Genomic DNA, 27,093 nt, shown 5'->3' with positions numbered 1-27,093 from the left:
ATAATCTGTTGGGAATCTTACAGAACTCAGTGAGACTTACTTAGGATAGGATAGTACTCCCGACGAATTGTGTGAGTATAGCACAGCAGGAGATTATATATTTTAATTGTGGAAAAAATTACATCCTAGCTTCAAAATATGTCAGTATAATGGTGTGTGTGTGTGTGAGTAACAAGCCTGGTGCCATCGAAGTATTTTTGTAACATTTTAGTTCACAGATAATATTTTAAAAAGCACTTGGTGAAAAGGCTAGAATCGTTCAGCAGCAAAGGTTCTACTCAGAAATGTGATCCACTGATTTCATGTCGTGAGTTCAGCACTATCATACTATTAGATACGGAGTCCCGTCTCAGCCCAAGAACAAAATTGTAACAGCACCAATAAACACCTGTGATGTCCAGAGTCAACACTTGCTGTGGCTTTTTCTCATTGCAATGGGAAGTATATATAACTCTGAATTATTATTTTCAAATCCATTTCATTTCCAAATAAAATGGTTAGCCCAGTAAAATAATGATTACTGAGAGAAATGGCTTTTTGCATCGCTAGCCGTCACATTTCTCTTAGAAGGAGAACTCGCCCACAACGCCCCCTGTTTCCAAGATGCAGCTATCCATTTCCGGAAGTACCGATGTTCTGGTTAATCCAGAAGTTTGGGCATTTTGCATAGCCGTGCGTTGGGAGCTGGCTCGGAACTCGGCGCTTCAGAAGTGCTTCCAGAGAAGCGTGTCGCGCGGAGGAAGCCACGCTCTCGCCAGCCCAGCCCAGCCCCGGCTCGGGCAGGGTGCTCCCGACGGCAGCAGCCCCACCGTCCAACCCAGGGTGCGTCCCGGAGGAGAAGAGCCTGCCCAGAGGCGCCTGAGCCCCGAGGGAGGCGCCAGCTGACCCGGCGCAGGCAGCCAGCGGGCCGGGATCCTGGCGACAGGGCGCCGAGCCACGTGCTGCGGGCCTGGGCGTGGGATCTCTCGCTCAGCCCGACGCCGTCCATCCCCAAGAGCGCGCGGGCTGGTCTGGAAAGCTTCGGAAGGCGGCGGCGGCGGCTCTCCCGCTGCGCTGCGCTGCGCTGGCGCCCAGGGAAAAGCCCGAAGGGGCGCTCGACCAGCGGGGCTTCCCCTTCGCGGCTCTCAAGGTAGGCTCGCCTGGGATGAGCCGCCGCCGCCCTCTCCGGGTCGGGGCGGGGGCCCCTGCTTCGGCTGCGGGGTGCCGGGCGAGAGGATGGGCCTCCCCTTCGCTGCTGGGGACCGTTCGCCTGCCGCCCCGCCCCTGAGTAAGGCGGGGCCGACCGGCAGGCAAGCGAGGCTGCAGCCACAGCCTTTGCCCAGAAGGGTTTGAGCAGCGGCACCGGAGAGCGGCGGGGTTGCAGGTAGGTGCAGCGCCCGGGGCCGGCTGCTCGCGGCGGGTGCGGGGGAGGGGGTCCCCGCCGAGCCCAGGGGCCGCGCCCCCCGCCCGACCTTTCGGGACCCTTGGCTGGAGCCGCTTCAACCCCCCCGCGAGGGACCGTGGCTGCTCTTCGTCCTGCCCAGGAGGAGGAGCAGGAGCCCGCAGGACTTTCGCGGTCCAGGGTGATGGACGCGGCGGCCGGGGGAGGGGGCTCAACGGACGGGCTCTTTGGGTGTCCCTGGACTTGCCGCCCGGATTCTCGTCCTCTCCGCCGCCCTCGTAACCTAGGAAGGACGCCTGACTTCCCCGGCTGGGTCGCAACACGGTTGCAGGGGTTGGGTTCATAAAGAGGTTTAAGCTCGCCTTGGCGCCGTGCGGCCACCCTCAACAGGTGCGCGCCTGTCTGTTTGCTTGCCTCCCTTGCAGCGCGCAGCGCACAGCGCACCGCTTCGTGGGGCAGAAGGCAGAAGCGAGAGACGCCGGCTCCCGGGGAAGCATGCGTCCGGAGGATGGCTGACGCTGGCCCAGACGGCGCTGCAGCCGCTCCCCCGGGCTGGCTTTCCCGAAGCGAGAGCAGAGGAATGAACGCGGTGTGGGGGGCATTGGCCTGCATGTTCCTGGTGGCGACTGTCAGCGGTCTTCCAGCAGCCACGTTGCCTATCTCAGACGCTGAAGACAGGTTCCCAAGAGAGCCGGCAGGTAAGGAAGGTCATGGCACTGGAGGGCTTCGTCTGTCATCTCTCCTAGTTCAGGCCTGCTGTGGGCCCTGCGCTTTCTTGCCAACATGGTTCACTGGCGACCTTAGCGTATGCCCAGGGCCCCGACCTCTGCCACCTGCCTTTGCAGCCTGGTGCTCTGTCAAGCAAGCATGCTGTTAGAGCGAAAGGCAGCTGAGGAAACGCTCCCTGTTTAGTGGCTAATCTACAATTTTAACTGCTGCTACTGTTCGCTTTCTTCACATCCTGCCTTCATATTATACCTGTTTCCATGGGGGGGGGGGATTTGTGTTACATTTGGGGTTGATTACACCCTAATGCAATTGCTTATAGGTATAACTATTTGGTGATAATGAGATACCATGCAGCGAATGAATATTGTCAATAGGGTTTTAGTTAGTATATGGTAAACGCTGTGTTACCACATAATATGGGAACAGGCTTTGGGTGTTCGATTGCCTGAAATAGAAGATTTGGACTTCAGCTCGTAACTTTGCTGTTCAGATTAGTCGGAGGCCTTTGCGCTTTCCTTTCAAATGGCAGGGCAGCCGCCTCTCCTCTCCAACAATGCAGTTCAGTGTTACGAATGTGTTCGCTTTCCCTGCTATTTCTTCAGTGGAGATAAAACTGTGGCTGTTCCCCTCTGCTCTACCCTTGTGCTGTTCCTATATTCTTTTGTATGGTATAAAGTAATTGAGGATGCAGCCTTTGAAAAACAGACTGTTGCCTATGAAAGGTCATTCTACAATAATGGTAGTCCTTATGGTGCCACAGGTCGGTTAGTTGTTTTTGTTACTAACATAGCTATTTCTCTGGAATTTGTTCTCTCAAAATGCACAGTCCCAACTATTTGTTTTCAAAAGGGCAGAATAGTTCCTCTCTTGCACTATCTTTGTGCCGTGCTTTCCCTGAGATGCTTGCAAACTATGCATCAGAAGTATTTCAACACCAAACTACCACTGGCCGAAGGCAAACCCTCCAATAAATAGGAGCACTTCTAGCTGTTGTTTCAGCAGTCAACAAATGGCGTAATAATGTAACTTGTGTGTCTTCCTGAAGATCGTGGGTATTCAGGCAACACAAATATAATATCTGCTTATTAAAAATGTTGTCTACTTTTGAAACTTTAAAATCCTGACTTGGAAGCATACAAGACCTTCCCTTAATTCAAGCCCATTTTCTGATCTGTGTTTTGTGGTGTGGTATCTTTCAGTCTGAGACTGTATTGAAAGCCAGAGGGAGATAAAATTGTATTTGTGTTCTTGGGGAACTAGAAATTGAACTAAGGTATTGCTGCTAAATGTTTTAAATATTCAACTGTTTCCATTTATTATGAGATTAGTTTTTTTTAGAGTTACAAACTCATTGTGGAAAGTTGCTTAAATTGTGAATATACTAGAACGTTCATTAAAATCTTTCTTTTTTCCCTTCATCGGTAAACCGTAATAATTAGAAGAAAAGTTAATGTATGCCATTTGCACACAAGAGCTATTTGCAGTGGGGCAGAGGAAAGTCAATATAGAAAACTGCTTTTATCCTAATATTCCTCACCTGGTATCTGAGGAATCCTAAAGCACACTTCCATGGAGCAAGCCCTATTGAACTCAGGAAAACCTATTTAGTGAACCTACATTCATTGTGCAATGCTACCCATTTATTTGAAAAACAGAGAAGACCAGTAATTGAAGGTAGAACTTTCTTTTACGAAACTTCTATCCATGTCAAGTTTTCATTGTTTCAGATTGAAACATATTTGCCAAAAATATGACAGTGAAGATAAATGTGATTCATAGGAGACTATATCTATAATTCAACCAGATAAATGGTGTGTGTGTTTTAAATCAAATAATAAAATGCTAGATTCTCCTTGTAAATTGGCTAATTTTTCCATGATCAGATTAGTTCAATTATGAAGCAGTATCTCAGCAGCTTCATCAATGTAGATGAATTTTGTATATAAAAGTAAAACTAGTAGCTTGTTTTGTAGAACATACCAGGAATTTACTAATATAATTTGTTGTTGTTGTTTTAATGTAGTATAACATATTCCTCTCTCCTAGTGAGCTATAGTTGTTCAGAGTTGCTCAGGTTTATCAGGGCTCTTTTTAATGAAGTCGTATCATTCAGTAAGGTTTTTGTAATTCAGCCAGCAATTCTGTATACCATTTGACAAAAGTAGGACTTGCTTTAGGACAGGACTACAAGTGACCCTGCTCTCTCATATTGCTGCTACTTTTGGAAACATTGACTGCTGTTGTTCAGGAATACGCGCTTGAATGCTATACTGTTTTTCAGCATGTTAAGATAGGAGGGCCAATGAATTTGTCTTAAATTAAATCTATAGAATCTATAATGACTTTGCTGGAAATAATATCTTTCATTTTTTTTTTATTCCTAAAGAAGACAGCTGTCAACTTCTATGAACTCAGTGCCAAAGATCTCACAGCTTTATGGATTCAAAGGGGCTCTTCATGCAATATGTTGTGTTTTTTAAGTGTACACTTGCAAATGCAGCAAACAGTACAAATTGGCTGTGGTTCATTGCCAAGTATGGCAATGAGTTTACTGCAGTGCAATATGTAAAATGGCTGCATCTGAGTACATCTGTTACACTCCAAATGTTCTCATTTGGGGATGAGGTTTGCTGGAAGAAGTGTACTTTCTTTCCAAGAAATTTGCCTAAAATTGGGGATATAAGAGTGTGCATAAGCTGGTATAGCCCCACCAGAATAAATCACAACAAATGGATTCAATCCTTAAGGAAGAAAAATTCCTAAACAGAATTCACATTTGTTTCAGTTGTTTATAACACTTAGCAACACAGGCAGGATTTCTCTCCATTAATAAGGCTATTAAAGCATTTTGGTGCATATGTGTTTTGGCACAGAAGGATGGCAAGTAGACTTTTAAAAGCTGGCTTGTGGTATTTAACTGGTCATTCCCAATTTTTGAATGAAATAAAGATATTGAAGTTATCTTTGAGAAAAGTTCTTTTGAATGACTTGTATAAAGAAGACAGATATCCAGTGCCAAGCATAACACAAAGGTTTACTTTTAAATCTGTAAATTGCACAGTCACCAGAAAACACTTTCTCCTGGTCAAATGGACGATGGGATTTTGGTTCATTACTGAGGGTTGTTGTTCAGCAGCTTTTGCATTTAACAGTCCAAGACCTTATTTTCCATAAAGGGGCTTGGAGGCATTTTTCCCTAGTGATCTAATTCTCCACACGGGGCTGTGAAGGTTGTAACAGCTACTGCCTTGTGCTTCTGCTCAGCTACATAAAACACACATTGAAAGGAGGCATTCTGGAGGAATGTGTATGTTTGCTAATATGAATACTAGCTATTAGTGGAGGTGGTACAAATTCTAACATCTCTACAGGGAGGTGTTCTGCTGCTAGCGGGAAGAAGGCAGATGGTGGGCTTGTTGCTGAATAGACTCCAAACCGAAAATGCTGGGGCCTCATCAAGGCTGAATTTCTCTCCTCTTCTTTTTCTCAGGACTGCTGCAAGAAGAACAATGTCATTTATTTATTTTTATGAATGAAAGTGGAGAGGCAAGACAGAATTGACCATGTATGTCATTCACTAGCAATGGCAGAGATGATTAGGGAGGTCAGTGAACTCTTTTGCACCCTTGAACATGTGGTCACTCTATTCAGCAGCTACAGAATAGATGTTGGGATAAAAAAGCTCCTGCAATTTGCATTCGTATTCAAATAAAGATATTACTTAGTACGATTGGTGAATGTCAAGTAGTGCTAACTGTGTTGTTAGACAACAGACAGACAGAAATAGCAGTGGCACATTTTAAGATGTCCATAAGGTGTTCTGTTCCAATCACACTGTGACTTCTAAGCACCTATTTTTAAATCTCTTGTATAGAAAGATCCCATTGCCCTATAATGAAGCAAAGTCACACACACACACATATTAAATGTTCTGAACCTGTGCTTGAGATGGAATTTGTTACTTTGCAGCTATAAGCATCTATAATGTGTAAAGAACAACAAACACTTGTGGGAGAGGGTGAACCATTTGAACCATATGTTTGTTTTATTTGAAATAGTTGTACCTCAGCCTTCAGGCCATGGGCATTCAACAGCTTTAGGGTAGTTTAAAAAGCAATAAATATATATAATATTTTTAGACCAGTACAAAATAACATTTTAAAATATCAGTGTTGTACTGGGATTAAAAGAACAACCCCTAAAAGTGTAAAAAAAAGAAAGAAAGAAAGAAAGACAGTGGTGGGTAGAAATCCCTGTGAGGATTAAACGAGAACTGATTTGGACACTAAAACAAGTTAGCTTCCGTTTCATCTGTAATGTGCAGAGTGGGGGAGGGGGTGCTTGTGGGCAGCAAGACTTTGGGAGTCGTGGAGCACTCTGTGTGAGGCAGAAACAAGAACTGCTTCTTTCTCCTCTTGTTGTAATGGCAGAATTGGTCAAGGGGCGCTGGGTGTTCCCATGTGGTTTGGATGCCACAATAACCCAACCTTCCCCAACCTGGCACCCTTCAGATGTGTTGAATACAGTTCCCATAATCCCCAGCCAGTGAGCACATCTTGAGTGTGCCAGGTTGGGGAAGGATGCAATAAACCATGGTTTATCGTGACAGGAATTAGCTACAATGGTTGTTAGGAGAGAATTGAAAGTTTCCCTTCTGTTTTTAATTAACCACAGTTTGTTAAGTCTGAACTCTGGCAGACAGTGGTTATATGTAACTGTAGTTTGTTTCAAACAAGCCAGCTTCAAACCAGGGTTTTGGGCTGTCTTCTGTTAATTTCAGTGGAGATTGTGCAAAGGCATGGGTAGTAGCAGCAGCACTTGGGAAAGCAAAAGGACTCATCCAGAATTTTACATTTTGAGCAGACTTATTCTTGGGCTTTTAAAAAGTATTATATTTAACAGTCACAACTATATTTTCTGTTATGGGATTCTGTGCATTTACTGTACAAAGAAAAGATAAAATGTGGCATACAAACCTTAAGAATTGAAATTACTACTGAATTTCTGTAGTGAGTTTAGTTTGTACACGTGATCATAACGGGGACATGCTTTAAAGATGCTATAAATCACTTTCTTTATAAAACAGGATAACTTTGACATTATAATTGGAACCTCACAATTTTGTAACATGCTGTTGTGTCTTGTGAACAAGATTTGTAATCTTGCTGCTTTAATTATTCTTTTTGGAGCACTTTTTCTTAAAACCACTTCTAATTACATTTTTTGGTTGTTGAAAGACAACATCAGCGTTCCCCAACCTGGTGTGCTCCAGCTGTGTTGGATACAATTCCCACCATCCCCAGTCAGCATGACAAATGGCATTGATTGGCTGAGCTGGTATGGGTGGCATGGAACGTTCCAGTGACTTGAGAAACAAAACTGTCACACATTCATAACTTGAGTTCTGTGAGAAGAGATAGCTGTCAGTTTGCCTGAGGTCTGTGCCTCATACAGGTCTGTGGAAGGAGGAGCTGTGTGTGTCAAGGGAGGGACTATAAAAGGCGGTCCCAAAAGGTAGTGAACCTAATTTGCAAAGGGCAAAGTGCCTGAAGGAAAGGATCTGGGCAAGTAGTGGAGTGAAATAAAAGTTCCTGATGGAAGGGCAGATAGGGAGTCAAAAGCTTTGGGGATTATGAAGTAGGGACCCCGAGGGAGCTTCTGAGAAGGATGTATAGAAGGCAGAAGCCACAGCCAGCATAATTATGCCAATAAACTTGGATGGCCAAGCGGTACATGTTGGTTTGAACTAACCCGCCAGTTCTTTGAATGCAAGCTTCTAGTGTTAATGGATCAAAACCTCACAAGGTGTTGACAACAGTTGTTTTGAGACAGAGGGCAGCTACTGCCTTATTTACCAGCTTAATTTTGAGTGGCTGTATAAAAATGTATTGGTCTCATCCTAATGGATCCCGTTTCCCTCTTTTCCCTCATCCCTTTTTTCTTTTGTCATGTTTTTTTAGATTGTAGGATGTTCTTTTAGATAGCCTATGGGCAGCAACTGCCTTCATTTTTATTGATCTTCTGTAAGCCACTCTGGCAGCGCTTTTGGCTGAAGGGCGGGGTAAAAAGACTTTAAATAAACACATAATTGAAGTGAGTTATCTTGGGATGGTGCGAATGCTACATTTTCCAGTCTGCCTCAAGCTGGCGCTGTTCAGGAAAGGGTCCTAAGTGGCAGGTGTGCTATTCTAAATGCTATGAAGAATGCTTTAAATGTCAATACCAGCACTTTGAATTGGGCCCGGACCTGGACTGGCAGTCAATGAAGTTGTAAAAGGACTGGCGTAATGTGATCTCGCCGGCCAGTCCCTGTTAGTAAACGGGCTGCCTTTGAAAACGGTCCGGAAGCTTCAGCTGGTACAAAACAGGGCAGCCCGTTTAATAACAGGGACTGGCCGGCAAGATCACATTACGCCAGTCCTTTTACAACTTCATTGACTGCCAGTCCAGGTCCGGGCCCGATTCAAAGTGCTGGTATTGACATTTAAAGCCCTAAACGGTTTGGGGCCAGGTTATTTGAAGGAACGCCTCCTCCCATATGTACCTGCCCGGACCTTAAGATCATCTACAGGGGCCCTTCTCCGTGAGTCCGTGCCAAAGGAAGTGAGGCAGGTGGCTACTAGGAGGAGGGCCTTCTCTGCTGTGGCACCCAGCTGTGGAATGAGCTCTCTAGAGAGGTCCGCCTGGCGCCTACACTGTACTCCTTTTGTCGCCAGCTGAAGACCTTTTTATTCTCTCAGTATTTTAACACTTAATTTTAACTTAAATTTAAATTTTACTGTTTTAACTCTGTATTTTAATTTTATATCAATATTGCTGTGTGGTTTTTATCCTGGTTGTGCTTTTCATACTGTATTTTGTATTTGTGCTTTTAACCTGTTGGTTGTTTTATTATGGTTTTAATTTTTGTGAACCGCCCAGAGAGTTTCGGCTATTGGGCGGTAAAAAAATGTAATAAAAAAATAAATAAATAATCAACAGCATAAATCTGCACCCCAAAGCCGAAGCACACTCTCTGGTGCTTTATGTACTCTTGTAGCTCTTCATAGGATTCTTATCCTTTGCTTGATGTTGGCTTTCACTTCAGGTGATCACTACTTAGTTCAGACTGTATAGGTTTAGCACTCTGTTCAGGCTGTAATTCCCTGAATTTGATCTCCTTGGTGCTCTTGAAATTAATGGAAGACGTGTTCTACATTGGCCATCAGAAGTTGCAACATAGGAGCTGATGGTGTGCATGTTGTGTGTTATACATTCACAGCTGGTTAGGGCTGTAATGGTTCTAATTACTTTGATACCTTGTCATAATAGGCACTTTGTTTGTGTCCCATATATTCGTTCTGCAGACAGACTTTGACTGCCCAACTCTCCCGCTTTCTAATAAGCAGGGTAGCTTTGATCAAATAACCCTTCCAAATAAAGGTTAAGCCAGAGTTTTCCTATGCTGGTCTAGTGATGCCCTATAATTTAACAGTAATGATGCTGTGCTTTTTCAATTGCATCTTAAAAACTGCAACTTCAAATTGCAATTAGATCATGATTATTTTCATGAATATTTTGTGAAAACCTTTTAAAATCATAACAAGCAAATTGAAATGCTGAAATGCTTCAGGTAAATGATATAGCATGTTTTGCAAGGAAGATAGAAGAGATATTTTCTTCAAGTAAGCACGTGAGGAGCAGCAGGAACCCAGGACCTAGCCACCCCATTCCCACACCAATATGGCCCCATGGGAGTTAGAAAGGGAAGAAGGAAATGACTTGGAAAAGAATGGAGGTAAAAGGGAAGGCTCTAATATATTATTAGCATAATGTTATAAAGACTGAAGAGAAGCAATTGCATTAATCTTTTGCTTTTAAAGAAACAAAATTTAGTTACACAGAATTGTCGGTAGCAAAGTTTCTCCCAGTGAGAGAGAATGTATGGATAAACTCTGCTACAGAAGGAGACTTCATTTTAAAGAACATTCTAACATGTTTCCTTGCTGCTCTCTGACTTGACTATACCCCTTCCTTTAATATACGGTTGGCTTTTCTTCCAGCACTTACCTTCTGAAAAGGCCGACTTTGTGGGAGCTGCCCTTAAGGACATATGTATCAAAGGATACATTTAATTTCTCTTGAAATAAGGAGATCTAGGTATCCCTGGAACCTAAACTGCTACAATTTTATTGATTGATTGATTGATTGATTACACTATATACCGCTCCCATAGCCAGGGCTCTCTGGGCAGCTTACAGAAATTTTAAAATTGAGATAAAAACAAGTATACAAAATTTTAAACTCTAAAACACAGAACATACACACATAAAGCATTAAAAACCGTTAAAAAAACTAAACGTGGGTGATTAAGATGTGCCGCCATATGCCTGGGCAAAGAGGAAAGTCTTAACCTGGCGCCGGAAAGATAGCAGCGTTGGTGCCAGGCGAGCCTCGTCAGGGAGATCATTCCATAGTCTGGGGCCACCACCGAAAAGGCCCTATCCCTCGTTGCCACACTCCGAGCCTCTCTAACAAGCACCTTAATAGGACTCTATGTCCTTGTGCAGCATGATAGGTAGTTTGGAACTATGGTATGCATTTGCTGTGATTCAGGTATAAATGCAGGGAGGAAGTGCAGAATATTTGGTTGAGTTTCTTGGCTTTCCTTTTTTCTTCTTCTTAAAGGCATCCAAGTTACTAGTCCTCGTGGTTGAGAGAATATGCTTGAAAGAATATTAAGAAAGCATCTTCAAAATCAGACGTGTAGCTGAATCAAATTTCCAGTTATTGGGGGGGGGGGTTGTTTTGCATGTTATTCATAGCCATTACCCCTTTCCATGACTACCAGAACCAGAATAAATTATGCAAAATAAGAAAAATGTGTAGATTTGCTTAATTTGATTGATTTGATACAAATTAGCCTTTCTTGATGTAGAATTTGGATTACCTGGCCATATTTTTAATTGACATAAACACAACCTGATCATGGCCAATCATTTTTAAGTTTCATTTCAACTGTACAGCTTCCCTCCTTGAATTAAAAAACCCCCCTGCAGTCCCTTATCCAGCTAGAGGCTTAACAATTCCGTTGTGGGATTTCTGCCTAAGGAAGAAGTGCAGGTTGAGAATTTTAGCACATTGTGTTGCTTTAATGCCCATATCACTTTATTGTAGGCATCTGTTGTTGTATACACCTAACATTGCTTCTTTTTAAAAATCTCTGTATAGAATATATTGTTTGAGTTGTGTTTTGTTACCCCTTTCTGTAAGGTGTACTCTGGTTTATAGTGCGGTGGAGACGATAGGGAGGTGCAGTTGTCTGAGACAAGGAAGGCTTTATGCATTGAATTTGATATTCATTATAAGTGGCCCTCATAACCTTTGTCTTTAGTCAGCAGGAAGGCTTTGCGATATCAAAAGCAAACAAGAAGTCTGAGATATGAGAAGAGCAAGTCCTTAGGTAAACTTGGTAGTTAAATGTAATAGGTAATCTGATTAAACCTTCCCTGTTTTTCTTTATACTGTGGGCGAGTGCATGTGTGTGGTGAATAGGGATGAACAGATTATGTAAAATCTGTTTCGTCCGTGTTTCATGGTTTGCCAGGCACCTTTTGTTCCGTTGTCCACCTATGAACAGAACTTATTTTGTCCTGTTTGTCCTGTTTGTCCTGTTTCCAAATTTGCGCAAGTTCTTCCCAAATGCACATTTTCACACTTTAGCCTATGGAGAAAATGCAGATGTTTGGCCAGGGGAGTTTTTTTGCGTATTTTTCTATGACTAAATTTGCGCAGAATTCCCGAAAGTTAAAAAAAAAATGTACTGCAAGTTTGCAGAATCCGCCCAACAGGGGAGAAGCTGGCCCACTGCAGAATCCACAGGTCGGACTCATAAAAAATCCAAACTCATTTGGTTCTGTTGCAAATTTCTCTGACATCCCTAGTGGTGAGGTAGTGTTTTGCTCTGGTAATGTTTTACTCTGCTCTGTAATATGTCCAAAAAAAGCCCCACTCAGAATCAGGAGTCAAAGCCTGTTTCTTTCTGACTCCTTGTTTGGAATCTTGTAGTCATTTGAAAGAGCTTCACTTGCATTAGGATGAAAATGAGCGTGGGTATGTGCCATGACACAGGCTCTGAACACCAGACCTCACGGCTGCCACCACTTAATATGGGGCGACGCAGGCTCTGAACAACAGACCCGGCCGAGGCTACTCCCTGCTCAAGCTAAGCACCACCGCTTGATACGCCTGAGGCAAGGGATAAAAACCACCTTCCTCCAAACTATGTGGAGAAAGGGGTTTAAAATAGAGAAGGATTTTTAATATATATAATAATGCGCTGTGAGTTATACCTCCTTAGGTGAATGATTGTCAGAGTGGGTGTTATATGTGTAAACTTAAGATGATAAATGCCAAACAGACACGTGGGCTTTTTGTGGTAGTTTAAAAACAAAACAATCAAAATTTATTTTTAAAAGTTCATAAGCTTTGTTTCAAATAACAACATTTAAAAACCCTTTTGAAGCCTTTCATACAATCCTATCACTCATTCACATTCGCGTTTTCCTTTTTCTCACACAATCACTCTTGAACTTTCTTTATTCTCAGTATTGATTAAGATACATCCACTACGAGCAGTACACTGACTCTCAAATTTCCCAGAACTTAAGTACCATAAACACAGAGAGCACTACAGACTCTAAGAGTACCTAACAAGTCTCCCTGAAAAGTTTTTCTGAAAAGATCTCTCAATCCCCTCAGTCATTCCCTTATATATCACTCCTCCCCCCTCCCAAGACATTCTAACTCCGCCCACTCAGGCCAACATTCTACAAACCACAGACTTACAAACTGCAGACAAACATTTGGAATTGACTTGTGGGGTGTAATACCACAGTATGCACCCTCTTATTTTGCTAGGATATGCAGCCAATCCTAGAAGATGTTGCTGATTAATGTCTGGGTTTGGGAATAGGAGGAACTTCACTTCCTCACAATTTCTGAAGAAACATCTCTGCTGAGTAAGTGCTTCTGAACAGGTCTGTGGGTCGGAATATTCCTGCCAGTTGCTTCATACTGACAACTAGCTAATCCAGAGCAGCTGACTGGGTAGGGCTCCATTTCAAGATTATTTATTATTTATTTATTTAAAACATTTGTATCCCGCCCTATAGCATTAAGATCTCAGGGCGGCGTACAGATAAAAGCATACAGTATAAAACAATAAATATGCACAGTTAAAAACAAATTAAACCATGAACCAAGTTAAAACAATACATAATTTAAAAGCAGTTAAAACAGTTAAACAGTAAAACAGTTACACATGAGTAGGTCCACAGGAAGGAATAGCTGCAGCCTGTGTTCTGAAAGAAGCAGCCTGGAATCCTACCCAATGATAGTTCATCACCTGTCATCCGCTGAAGTGGTAGCTGGAACCCCACAAGAATGTCATTGTTCAAAAATCTACTTCCCAGATCTGTTATTGTATCATTCAAACACCTCCTTGCTCACCATGCTCCTCTCACTTTCCTTGTTCTGTCCCTTCCTCTGTCAACTCCATCTGTTTGATATTCATGGAATTATTTTTTTCAAAAGCATCCATGCTTTGCTAGAGCTGACAAACTGGGGAAAACTCTTGCCTGTCATTACAAAATCTCTTTACATGGATCTACCCATGAGTAAAATCCAAGGCTGGATCTTGTCAATAGATCTGCAGATAGTGAGATCTTAAACTTGCTATCTGAACCCAACCTAGTGAGCCATTCTACATCCAGTTGAAGGCAGGTCTGGAACAGATCATCTGAATGGGAAGGCTGGAGATTCTACTGCTCCTCTTTGCAAGTGCAAACATATCTATGGAGAGAAGCAGCAGCCTTTTGCAGAAGGAGGGGGGAAATCAATCCTCTGGCTAAAAGAAGATACGCATGGTGTAAACCCTTCCCATGATTGGATCTTCAGTAAGGTGTCATCCAACAGAGCAAGTGTGGGTAAACAGGCAGGGCTCCAGGTTGCCTACCCCTGCAATAGAGAGAGAAGACTAGATTTGTTTTTGTTGCCTCTTAAAGAGGGCCGTGAGGCTGACCAGTGTCCACTTGATGAAGAGCAGCACTGTTGTCACTTTGCCTAGAGCACCCAAGAACAACTTTTGTGAACTGCCCAGAGACCTTTGGCTACTGGGCAGTATAGAAATGGAATAAATAAATAAAGAACATCTGTCTGCTTCTAGCAAGAGCAAATTTAGTTTGCATACCCCCCTCTCTTCTGAGTTAGGAAGGCCAGAGAACCTACAAAATCCTGGGACCAGCCCTGGATTAACTCAAGTGCTAAAATGTCATTGCAACTTTTATTATGAGGCAAGAGACAGTTAAGTAATGCTCTGTCCTTGCATATTAATGCACATTCTTAGCAATATAGATGTGCCACTAAACATTCTGCAAAATACAGAATCAGAAATAAAAAAGATATAAAGACTTACACAAGTTTTGGCATAAATTAAACACTTCAATCTAGTTATGTTGAAGGTTTCCAGCTTGAGAGAATGCCTGAAAGAAATGTTGTAAAAAAATTGTGGGGAGGGGTTTGTCAAACAGCATCAGAGAATGTAAAGAAGGTACAGAAAATTAATATGGCCTGAACCTGTGCATCTGTGCTGGAGATTCATACAGATGGAAATGTTGGCCTTTTTCAGCTTGTCGAAAGTGAACGGGGAGAGAGAATCCCAAAGCAGAGAAAACTGTCAGATCTGTTCACTCCTATGAGAGACCTCACCGCCATCACCTCCAGATATTTTGGCTTATTCATGCAATCCAGGTGGTCTTGGTTTAACTTCCAGGATAAGAAATTCTAAACTTGGTGGTTAGTTACTCTGAAGTAGAGAACGGGTGGGCACCAGGGGGTGACTGTAGAATGTTAGTTTAAGCCCCTGAATCAGTGCCAGGAGTTCCGCTTCAGCAATGCAGGAGTTCTGTGCTTTGAACCATTTCAGGCTACTATAGGAAACATTGGTGATACAATACCCTTGGGTACCCTTCCTAAGATCAACAAGTTCCTAGGAAGGTTGCCATCGGTTGGCTCTCCATAAACAGATTACTGTTCAATCTCTTTTTGAATACCAAGTAGTGTTGGAAATGCAAAGCCTCTCAAACATAATGTCTGACTCCTTTTCAAAGCTTTACTCATTGGTGGCTTCTAGGCTTGCTGTGTACAGAGCACAATTTCCAGTTGACATCAGAAGGAATAGGTTTGATGTAGCAATCGTTTGGCAATATCGGTGAACTGGTTACTCTTGAGGAAAATCCACAACTCTAGATGTTTTAAACAGCCAAGGCAAACTTTTTGTTGGCTTTTTAAAGTAGTTTTTTTAAAAGATGTTCATAGTGTATTTCCCCAGTCTTTAATATTACTGAAAATTGGGGGGGGGGTGAGGGGGAGAGAGATTGTTTATCACTGGCTTCGCTTGCTTTGTGATCCTTGTTCAGAACTTAAATGTAGATGCCACATGATCAACCATCTAGAGGTCTGTGTTTGGACTGCAAAAGCAAAGGGGATGGAAGAGCGTTTGACTTGCATGCTTCAGTTAGCTTGAGTCCTGTGCTTGAGGGAGAGGGTCAGTCACTGTCTCATCAGCAGTTTTCTCATTTCCATCCTATGGGTGTCACACAGTATTAACACTTGGTACTGCAGTTTGAGAGCTGTATAATATAGCAGAGAAAATGCTGATATTCCAGGGAGTATAATTAAATCAAAGCTGAGCCTCTTCCTTGGCAGTCCCCATGCTTGGAGGAAAAAGGGCAGTTGAGCCATACTTCGAATTTGAAAGTCCTGTTGCAATTTGCATAGAAATAGAAGGCTGTGGCATTCTAATGAATGTGGTAGCACTCTGTGTGCCTTCAGCTAAAATACAAAGGAGAAGCCCTGGTACATTATGTACTTTCAGAGGAGAATTCCCCAAACTTCCTTAGAAAACAAGCAAAGCTGTGGGGATGAAGGCAAGCATTTTGGCTTTTTCTTTTCCTTAAGCCTGGTGTTTACTTTTTCAAAAATTGCCCAACTTTATTTTATTTTTGTGCCTCACATATCTTGAAAAACTATTATTTAAAAATGTTAATTTTTCTGGCAAATGATGACTAGCGCTGCATTGTTGTCATTGGCAGACCTGTAGCTTAGCTTGCAAAGAGCAAAAGGGACTTGAGAGGAAAACAAATATTTGGGAATGGGAAAGACGATCCCGTGGCCTGTTTTAACTCAAGAGAAGTAGAATGAAATTTGCAGTCCTATTTCAGACTTGTTGCAGAACGTAGCCTTGTTTGAGGAATCCTAACACCTGTTGCCTATACACATTTTCTTAGTTCCACTATTTGGATTACTGTGTGTTTGCAGTGACAGAAGGGCACACCACGCAGCAATAGAATGGAGAGTCAGGGCAATAGGTGCAAGGAGATTTATGAACCAATTCTCAGGTTTCCTAAGGCATTTCAAACATTGTGTTTTACCCCTGCTGCAAAAGATGTTCAGATTTTATGTAGGTAGCTTTGCACATAGAAATTGCAGTGAAATGGAAGGTGAGGCAATTGATGTTATGAACCAGTGCTTGGGCAGGGTAATATTAGGCTGAGGGCCAATAAAGTGAGGCTCAACCCAAACAAGATGGAGGAAATGGTTCATCTCCCTGACTGAGTGGTGTTTTCCCTGTTTTTGTAGGAGTTGCACTTAGAGATGTAAAATTTCTGGAAATTTTGAAGCCAGGGGTGGTGGTGGAGTGGTGTGTGTGTGTAAAATCGGTAATTTTCAGAAAAAATGAAAAAGTGCAATATTAGCACTTTTACACATTGAAAGTCACTTTGTTACTTTAGGAACATGAAATGTAATTATGTGCAAGTTCTTCGTGGTCTCTGTGCATCACACATATGGGCTCTGCGCCTGCGCAGGGCCAGCTTCGGAAACTTCTATAGCTGAAAACGTTTTAGGCGGGAACCCCTCCCCCACCATCCACTGAGCATGCTCAGGGGTTCCCGCCTAATCCCCTCAGTTCTCTTCAACCGCCTGTAGGGTCAACAGCTTGTGGAGACTTCTCGTGTGTGGTATACTTTACCTCAGCTGAAAATATTCTATTTTCTTTCTTGTCTTTTCTCTCCAGTTTTCTAATCTTTTCTATTTAGTTATATATATATATATATATATATATATATATATATATTTAAAAGAAAAGAAAAAGAAGAAGAATTTGTTTGTTGTTAGTTAGCCTTGTGGCTTATGGCACATCAAGGCCTCTTCAAGAAGTGCTCCTTTGGGGGCTGAAGATCATGCTAACTGACGGACATTCCCTTTGTTTGCTTTGCTTGGGGGACACACATTGTGGAATCTTGTGTGTTTTGTCTAAAATTCTCGAGGCAAGCGAGAAAAAACCGATCAGACCGCCTTTGGGTGTTGTTCTGAAAAAAGGCGTTGGAGGCAGTGGAGGTACCGAGAGGATCTTGACGCTCCAAATCTCCTATTATAATTGAGTCTATGCCCCAACCTCCTCCCGCGCGGAGTGAAGCCTTATTGGTTCCCCCTTCCTCCTCTCAGTCCGCATCAACAAAGGCGGCAAAGAAGATTTCTAAGAGAGTGAGAGAGCATTCTGGGGCTGACAACCCCAGAAAGAAAAGAGCAAACTTAAGACGGAAAATGGGAAGAAAAAACCGTTGAAACCGACTTTGTCGGTACCGAGGAGCCCGGTACCAAGGCATCTGACAGGGCACAGGAGCCCGATGTCGAGTCTTTCATTGCAAAGGTCTCCTCCGGAACCGATAAGCCCGATACCGAGGCTATCGCTACCGAGACCATTTTCGATACCAAGATGGGCGACACCATCCGCACCACCGGTATCAAAGTCTCCGCCCCAAGCCGGGCACGGTATTGGCTCACCGATACTTTCTCCGCTGCAGATCATCACGGTACCGACAGATGATCCCAGCGTAAGAGCATCGATTTCGGAAGGCGAAATTAGAAGTTCCTCCCTGGATAATACCGTACCTGATCAGGGTCCCAGTTCCCCTCGGTACTGAGAGGAACCACAGCCCATCGATACTGGCGGACGTTGGTACCGACAAGTGCCCCAGCAAACGCCAGTCGATACCGAAGGCTATCGATACCGACACACGCCTCCTTACAGATGCGACCGGGGTCGTTCACCGGCTTTAGCTCATTCAGGTCTTCAATATATGACCTATGACGAGCGACATCTGTCCCCTCCAAGAATGTGGGACTATTACGCTGATTGGCAACCTTGCTAGTATCCTCCGTATTATTACGAGGATTGGAGACACAGAAGGCACCAAGATTACTATTATCAGTATCCGTAGGAACGGCAACACGAGCCGTACCCGCGTTTCCACCAACCACCCTCCAAAGCGATCTTCCCTCCACCCCTCCCAGAGGATGTCTTGGCCATGCCACCACCGTCTCTACCATCGGTACCGAGGCGCGCTCCGCAACCATTGCAAACCGCAGTACCAACCGCTTCGGTACCGTCAGAAGCATTGCAAACGTTGCCTACATTAGACATGGGACTGGATGTTCCATCGGAGGAGGATTACCAATCGGACTCCTCACAAGATACATCACCACCAGATGACCTCGTGATCACTGTAGACGTGGTGTCCCCTTCAGAGGACTTAGCACACTTTACTGATCAGGTACAAAGAATGGCAAGGTCCCTAGGGACTCAAATATCCCAACCTATAGAGAAATTTAATGACCCAGTTTACGATGATGTATACTGTGGGTCATCAACCCCAGTGACTATTCCATATTTGCCTGTGCTGCTGCGCACAGCACAACAATCATGGAAGCTGCCCTCCTCTATGCCACAACGTCGAGGAGGCTAGACAACATATATTTATAAGATGCAGGACTAAATTGTCCCGTTCCTATTTACATACAAATAATGCACCAGTGGATAAAGAAGGCCGTAGGTTGCACGGCCTGGGGAGAAGAGTATACTCTTCTACAGCTTTATCCCTTCGTGTGCTTAATTACCAAGCCACAATGGAAAAACGTAAGCTCTTTTTAAGGGGGAAGATTACATCTCTCCAGATTCTTGCCAGATGACCAAACGGAACTGGCAGATGTTTTTGTATTGAGGCTATGAGACTTTCTCGACAATAGCTTAATACAGCACGCCATGCTACGGACTGCGCCTCAAAGCCATGGTAGTTTCCATTGCGCTACGAAGGCATGCGTAGCTGAGGGCTCAGCTGTTACAGCCACAATGCATCAGCACAGTTACTTAGCTCTTCCCCATTCCACCCCCATTCCATGGGACATTAGGAGATCAACTTGGGGAAGATGAGTTAGAGCATAAGAATAGACCTGATTCCCTTCAATCCTTTGAGGACTATCAGTCGGTCTCAACATTGCTCTCTTCTGCATCACCTACACAGGGCAGAACCTCCTTTGGAGGACTTATACCACTTCCCGGTCATTGAGGATGACCAGGCTTGGTATTGAGACACATAACTGGGAAAATAAAGTGCAGGTTTTTGTATCTCATGCTGTATGTACTGAGAAGCCAACTCCAGTGTCGATATTTTTCCTCCCAGCACTGCTTCTGACAGTTAAAAATTCCTGGAAGGGCCCTTCTTTGATGGCTCTGACATTGGAAAGTGCAGAATCTTTACATAAGGTCCAGTAATGGACATGGGGTTTTTTCTTTATGCACCCATGTTCCAATTCTATATTAGTTCTGTTAGCCCCAAGGGGAGTTTTCAGAACATATTCATCTGCTTTGGGCCCCAGAGTCATACACTTTCTAGTTATGATGTCCAGATCCAACTTTTCCTCTTGTCAGCAACTTTACATGACCCGTCACTTCACTGTGAGTTGAGAGCGATGGTGCGCGCTCTGGCGCTTCGCATGCATACCTATGATTAGCAGGTCTCACTCTGTGAACTAGATTGGGGACCTACCATTCGATGGTGAAGGATTGTTCAATCTCATCGCTCATCTCGTTTCCTGCATCAGAACCAGCAAATTACGGATGACACACTGTCTTTCTTAATGCTGCTTCTCAACAAGGGAGTAGGTTTTGCCCCATACACATAAGTATGCATACTTCCATATAGCCATTCAGAACACTCGCCAGAGGTACCTTGGGGTTATCATAGGTACCGATATGTCCCAGTTTGGGTGCGTCTATGGACCTAAGCACAGCCCACCGAATGTTTGCAAAATATATGGCAGTTCATTTGCCTACACAGGGTGAAAGTCTACCTATATTTAGACAACTGGCTTCTCGTGGCATCTTAGAAGAGGATGCTATCGAAGACAGTGGGACTAATCCTCAATTTATTGAGCTCTCTGGACCTCATAGTAGAAACCACAATATTAGACTGTCAATCCTTACCCCCTGATATATGGGACATAATTCTAGCAGCTAAGAAACAAGCGACTAGAAAGTCATATGCTACCAAATGGGAAGCTCACTCCTCCTTTGCACTAAGCAGGAATGAGAAACCCCTTTCAGAGCCTATTTCCACCATCCTCACTTTCCCTTTTTCCTTGTTAAAGGAGGCCTTAAGTTTCCTCACTTAGAGTTTATCTGGCAGCGATTCTGCCTCACATTTATGGATTCAGGGCTGTCCGGTCTTCACTCATCCACTGGTTAAGCGCTTTATGAAAGGGATGAAAGATACAGTTCCACCCTTCGTTCCTTTGTTCCGCAATAGAGCCTTTCCGTGGTGCTCAAAGCACTGTCGGCCAAGCCTTTCGAACCGTTGGCAAAGACAGATTTGCCTTTACCGACTTTTAAGGTGGCATTTCTTGTTGCCATAACGTCTGCTAGATGTGTGTCAGAGTTAGCGGCACTCCGTATGGACTCACCTTATACGGGTTTTCATGCCGACAAAGTGGTCCTTAGACCGGACCCAGCTTTTTTCCAAAGGTTGTTTCTCCTTTCACCTTGGGCAGGATTTTACTCTGCCAAGCTTTTTCCTTGCGCCGTCAACTCTTCTTGAGTCGACACTACATACGCTGGACAGAACAGTGACTCTCCGGAGATCCCTAAGATTTTTTGTTTGTTATGGGTCAAACAAAAGGGACTCCAAGCATCTCTGCAGAGGATATCTGCTGGGGGGGGGTTTCAGTCTATCAAATAAGCCTATGAACTTGCTGGCCCCCCACTGAAGGGGAAAGTGCGCTCTCACTCCACCAGAGGAGGGGCCACTGCTACAGCTTTTGAAAGAGGTATTGCCATACCAGACCTCTGCAAAGCGGATATCTGGTCGACACCTCTGACTTTTGCCAGTCACTACCATCTGGACATCAGAGCGCGTAGAGACTGTGCCTTTGGGCATGCCATCTTATCGGCAATCCGTTGAATTTTCATCCATTACCTGACACCACCCACCTCCGGGTAGTCAGCTTGTTATTCGCCCATATGTGTGATGCACAGAGACCACGAAGAAGAAAGACAGGTTGCTTACCTGTAACTGTAGTTCTTCGAGTGGTCATCTGTGCAGTCACACAACCCTCCCACCGTCCCCACTATGGTGTCATTATTTTTTGATCACCTGGTGGTTCTCCTCAGTGAGACTGTTTAGGCGGTTTCAGGAACTGAGGGGATTAGGCGGGAACCCCTGAGCATGCTCAGTGGACGGTGGGGGAGGGGTTCCCACCTAAAAGACTTTCAGCTAGAGAAGTTTCCGAAGCTGGCCCCGCGCAGGCGCAGAGCCCATATGTGTGACTGCACAGATGACCACTCGAAGAACTACAGTTACAGGTAAGCAACCTGTCTTTAGTATGGCATAAAAATTATCACATTTGGTATATTCAAAGTATCGTATTCAAACAATTATTATGAATTGAATTTACTTTTAAATTTTTTACTTTCCCCCCTAACAAATGGAGCAACAAGCTCCTGAACTGTAAGGAACCTCTTTGGTTTTGCCAGTTTATGAGGAGCGGCGAAAAACAATTAAAAAAAAAAAACCAGGAGAAACCATCAACATTAGTAACAAAGAAAATTATTTATGTCTTAAACATTTTATACCTCATGCTAAAATAAAACATTCCATACAAAAACGGCCTCAGGGGGGAAATGGTTTTTTTTTCTGAATTTTGTCAGGTTTTTTTAGGGCCTTCACATCTCCAGTCGCGCATTTCCTTCTAATGCAGGGGTGGGGCAACCTGTGGCCCTCCAGGTGTTTGGGTTTGCGACTCTCATCAGCCATAGCCAGCGTAGCCAAACATGAAAGGTGATGTTAGTTGTAGGCCAAAACATCTGGAGGGCCACAGGTTGCCCGCCCCTGCTCTGAAGATTCAAATGTATGGATTGGGGGGTGCTCTTGGGTATATGATTGTCACTAGAAGCACTGGGACGCTCATTGGCTTGGAATGCCTTTTATTAGCTTAGGACGATAGACCATAGTATGTCATATTATGACATCATATTATGTCAGTCTTCAGGCTTTCATTACGTGCTGCTGCTTGTTTCTGTCTGACCTGTTCTATTGTCATTTTTATTTATCGTTACCTTGTATTTTATAGTTTCAGTTTATTCACCACCCAGAGAACCTTGGTTATTGGGTGGTTTAAATATGAAACAAATTATAACTTTGGATGTTCTTTTCTCACATAAAAGGACCCCTTTCATCCATTTTTTAGGCTGCAATCCTATACACTAGGCATGTGCTCCGCTCCTATTAGAAGCGCAGAAGCAGGAGCGAATTGGCCTGCTCCGCCTTGCCCAGAGGCGGAGTAGAAGCGGACTGCGGACCCCTAGAAGCAAGGCGAAGAGAAGCGCCCATTTTTCGGAGCTCCTCTTTCAGACGGACCGCTCCGATCGCCATCTTGAAACATTTCGCCCATAGATAACTGGGTTGTTTTTGAAGCTATCGTTCTGAAAATTCTTGTGCTTAGACAGTCGTGGATGGGGGTCATTTTGAGACTACTCTCACCTCTCTGCGTCGTGCGGGTCGCGTGCTATATTTTTAAAAAAATCGGGTCAACAAACAGGGACAGCACGGGTCAAACGGCGGTTTTCGCCCATAGGATTGCATTGCGGAAAAGGATTGGGGATAACTGGGTTGTTTTTTAAGCTATCGTTCTGAAAATTCTTGTGCTTAGACAGTCATGGATGGGGGTCATTTTGAGACTACTCTCACCTCTCTGCGTGGTGCGGGTCGCGCGCTAGAATTTTTTTAAAAGTAGGGTAAAGTCGGGAAAAAGATTACCTTTTCGATTGCTGAAGGGCAGAGTCAACTCCCGGTCATGATCACATGATCTCCCAAAGTTGGAGGAGGGGATAGGCAAAACGGGTAACTTGGGATTCTGGGAAACTTCTCTTTCTTAGTCTGAACGGACTTTTCCCAGTGTTTTTTAAAACAGTAGCCCCACCAAATGCACAAACACAGCCTGTGAAATCATATACTAAGCCAATAATAAGAGATAGAAACACAGCACTGCTACCCACCCTAACTTTGGGGAACAACTGAAAAGATGTGGTGCAAGGGGATGAGCTCCCCTAGGGCATCTCATTGTGGATGTGCCCCCACTCTCTCCTGTACTTGGAAGGCCATCAGAGCCTTCCAAAGAGAGTAACCCGGTGGAGCAATGCCTATCATGAGTTGAAGTGAGCGGTCTACTTCTCTTAGTGGTGGAGCGATGCCTATCATGAGTTGAAGTGACAGTTCCACTTCTTAGCGGTGGAGCAATGGCTTTCATGAGTTGAACTGACAGCCTTGCTTCTTAAAAGACTGGTCACTACTAGGACCAGTCAAATTGGCAGCTGCTTCCCCCTCCCCGGGCACATCCCCCTATTACTGGTAAAAGACAGATATAACCTTTTTTAAAAAAGTTATTCTTGTTGTTTATTCAGCAACACTGCTGCTTTTAATTCCACCCCTCCTTCGTTTATTTATTTATTTATTTATTCCATTTTATATGCATTACTGGCTTATCCTTGGCTCACTTCCTTATGCCCCCAGAAATGTCTGCTGCCTGCCTGCCTGCCTTCCCTCTCTCCTCCCCTGCCCGCCTTGCAGGGATGTTGTGTGTGTCTGGCTTTGACTCAGGGGAGAAGTCCTTCCTGCGCTCACTTGGAGTTTTGGAAGTTCCAAATCCATTTTTCAAGTGTGGAAGAAGATTCATATAGGTTGATCTCTACTCCCCAATTCATGGCATGTTGGGATTTCCTTTGAAATGGCCCCATTGAGAGGTCTGCAGGTTTAAGCCCCGCCAAAAAACAGGGGATGATGGGACTGCCTTGAGTCTGGGCGTGCATCTGTATCCCTGGATAAGCTATCATGGTGGTGAGTTTGAGGTTTTACTTTCTAACGTTCAAATTGACGGAGCTATGGAAAGGGGTGTGAATGGGGTGTTGGATTTTCATAAATTCCCCCAAAATCAGGGGATGATGGGACTGCCTTGAGTCTCGACGTGCGGCGTATGTATCCCTGGATAAGCTGTCATGGTGGTGAGTGTGAGGGTTTTTTTTAACGTGCAAATTGACGGAGCTATTGGAAAGGGGTGTGAATGGGTGTTGGATTTTCATAAATTCCCCAAAAATCAGGAGATGATGGGACTGCCTTGAGTCTCGGTGTGCGTATGTATCCCTGGATAAGCTGTCATGGTGGTGAGTTTGAGGTTTCTAACGTGCAAATTGACGGAGCTATGGAAAGGGGTGTGAATGGGGTGCCCGATTTTCAAAAATTCCCCAAAAATCAGGGGATGATGGGATTGCCTTGAAACTTGGCGTCCATGTGGACACATGGATAAGCTATCATGGTGCCGAGTTTGAGGTTTCTAACGTGCAAATTGACGGAGCTATCGAAAGGGGTGTGACTTAGGGTTATGGGTGGTGCGTTAGAGGTTAGAGCCCCACCAAAAATCAGGGGATGATGGGACTGCCTTGAGTCTGGGCGTCCATGTGGACACATGGATAAGCTGTCATGGTGGCGAGTTTGAGGTTTCTAACGTGCAAATTGATGGAGCTATCCCAAGGGGTCTGAATGGGGTGCCCGATTTTCATAAATTCCCCAAAAATCAGGGGATGATGGGATTGCCTTGAAACTTGGCGTGCATGTGTATACACCCATGAGGTGTCATGGTGCCAAACATAAGGTTTCTAACTTGAACCAAAAAAAAGTTGTTTACTTTTTTAGCTTTCAATGCAACCCTATGGGGGGTAAAAACGGAGCTCCGATCGGGATCCGGAGCTCCAAGCGGAGCGGAGCGGAAATGGGCGGAGCGGGGGCGGGGCGAAGCAGCCCGATCCGAAAATCGCGGATCTGGAAGTGAAGCGGAGCGGGGGGGTCCATGCACACCCCTACTATACACACATATCTTTGAATTCAATGGGACATACTTCTGAATTGTCATGTTTAGATTTGTGTTGAAAGTGTTGAAGTTCTTTTTTTAAAAAAGTATCTTTACTAAACTCATGAACAGAAGTTATGTTTTTTTTTAATAAAGGAATGTTGGAAGATGTTGGGCCAGGATTTTGAGGTGTTTTTTTTAAAAAAAAATTAATTGGGTAAGAAAAAACAGCCTATGAATGAATTGAAACAGATGTTGGTTGTCACTACTTGCATAGGAGAGTAAATTTCATTTTGCAACTAGGATTGTTGTAGATGAGCCACGAGACAGGAAATAGTCTGCTGCCCTGAGCATATTTGTTTAAAACATGTTTGCCCCACTTTTCAGCTGTAAAGGCCCCCAGAAGGTCTTACAGAAGTTCAATAATAATAATAAACAAGTTCAATAATAAACAAGTCCCTTCCCTTAGGCTTACAATCTAAAAACCATGATTCAAAAGGGGAAAGGATGGGGAGGGAAGAGGGAAAACAAGCAAACTGAGGCATCAATTTTTAAAGTTATGTATCTAATTAGAATTGAAGAAAACATATGAAACTGAGACCATTGTTTCATTTAGCTCAGTACCGTTTTCTCTGGCTCGCCAGGATCTCAGGCAGAAACCTTTCCCAATCCTACTGCCTGATGAGATCCTTTTAACTGGAGATGCTCTAGAAAACTTAAGCTCTGCCACTAAGCAATGTACCCTTTCCTGTACAACAAATGAGGCACCAGAGATCCCTTGGAACTAATTGCTTCTCAAGTCAACAGCTGCATCCTGCTGTTGCCCATTCCCCCTCGTGTAAAAATAAAGAGTCTTCAAAATGGTGCCAGCGCTCCATTGTAATCAATATGTTTTTGCTAGAGCACCAACTATTCCAGAATACCATCACCATCTTGGAAACTTCCCTGGCCACCAAATGGGAACGAGTGAGAAAAGGCAATCAGGTGCAGGTCACAGCAGTGATTGACTGGGGCAGGGAAGGAACAGACTTCCTTTTCCCAACTGCTTTCCTCCCTAAATTCCAAACAAGAAGGAGTAGATGCGGTTTGTTTTGAAGAAAGTCATTTCTCAACCAGGCAGTGGGGAACCAGCATGTCACTGCTTCTGGTCAGCCGTTGTTGTATTTATCAACAGAGAAGTACCAGGAGTTGAGCTTGCTTGGGAAATATGCAATTCGTCAGGGATGTACTGCAGTGCTCCTTAATCCTAGATGTGTGGGAATAGGCTACTGTTCCATAATTATGAGGGAAATCAGATGTCACATGCTCAAAAGTCCTCTTTATTTATTTATTTATTTATTACACTTATATACTGCCCCCATAGCCAGAGCGCTCTGGGCGGTTTACAGAAATTTTTACTATTCACATATTCCACAAGTCAGCACTGGAAACAGATTCCTGGTAGAGAAGAAACAGGTAATTGCTGGAGGAATGAAGGAAGGAGATGTAGAGGAAGTAGGCAATCTTTGAAAGTTGGTGTGAGGACTGAAGGGCAGGAAAGCTGGACCAGTACAACTTGATGCCTATGAATGGAAGGAGACACGACAGGAGCCAAGGGAATGGGGCAATTGAGACTATGGATAGAAGCAAGGGAAGGCAGGATGGAAAACACAGGGACCAAAGGAAAGGAACTTTGTAGAAATCCACTGAGAATGGGCAAGAGAAAGGGG

General features: G+C 43.9%; 1 protein-coding gene across 3 annotated transcripts in view; it reads left to right on the top strand.

Moving 5' to 3' along the window:
- Nucleotides 1–1,087: 1,087 nt before the first annotated feature.
- FGFR3 (fibroblast growth factor receptor 3) overlaps nucleotides 1,088–27,093 on the top strand; it is a 73,953-nt gene continuing 47,947 nt past the window's right edge. Inside the window, exons 1-2 of one of the 3 annotated variants that reach the window (XM_063125916.1) lie at nucleotides 1,088–1,129; nucleotides 1,807–2,079. In XM_063125916.1, coding sequence (XP_062981986.1) covers nucleotides 1,890–2,079 — 190 coding nt within the window. In that variant the 5' untranslated portion in view covers nucleotides 1,088–1,129; nucleotides 1,807–1,889. Of the gene's footprint in view, nucleotides 1,130–1,342; nucleotides 1,364–1,806; nucleotides 2,080–27,093 lie in introns of those variants that run through there. The other 2 variants (XM_063125915.1, XM_063125917.1) reach the window with 2 other exon arrangements.

The sequence above is a fragment of the Elgaria multicarinata genome, chromosome 5 (genome assembly GCF_023053635.1).
Source record: "Elgaria multicarinata webbii isolate HBS135686 ecotype San Diego chromosome 5, rElgMul1.1.pri, whole genome shotgun sequence".
NCBI lineage: Eukaryota > Metazoa > Chordata > Lepidosauria > Squamata > Anguidae > Elgaria > Elgaria multicarinata.
The sequence above is the reverse complement of the archived record's forward strand: the minus strand, read 5'-3'. Positions and strand labels throughout refer to the sequence as shown.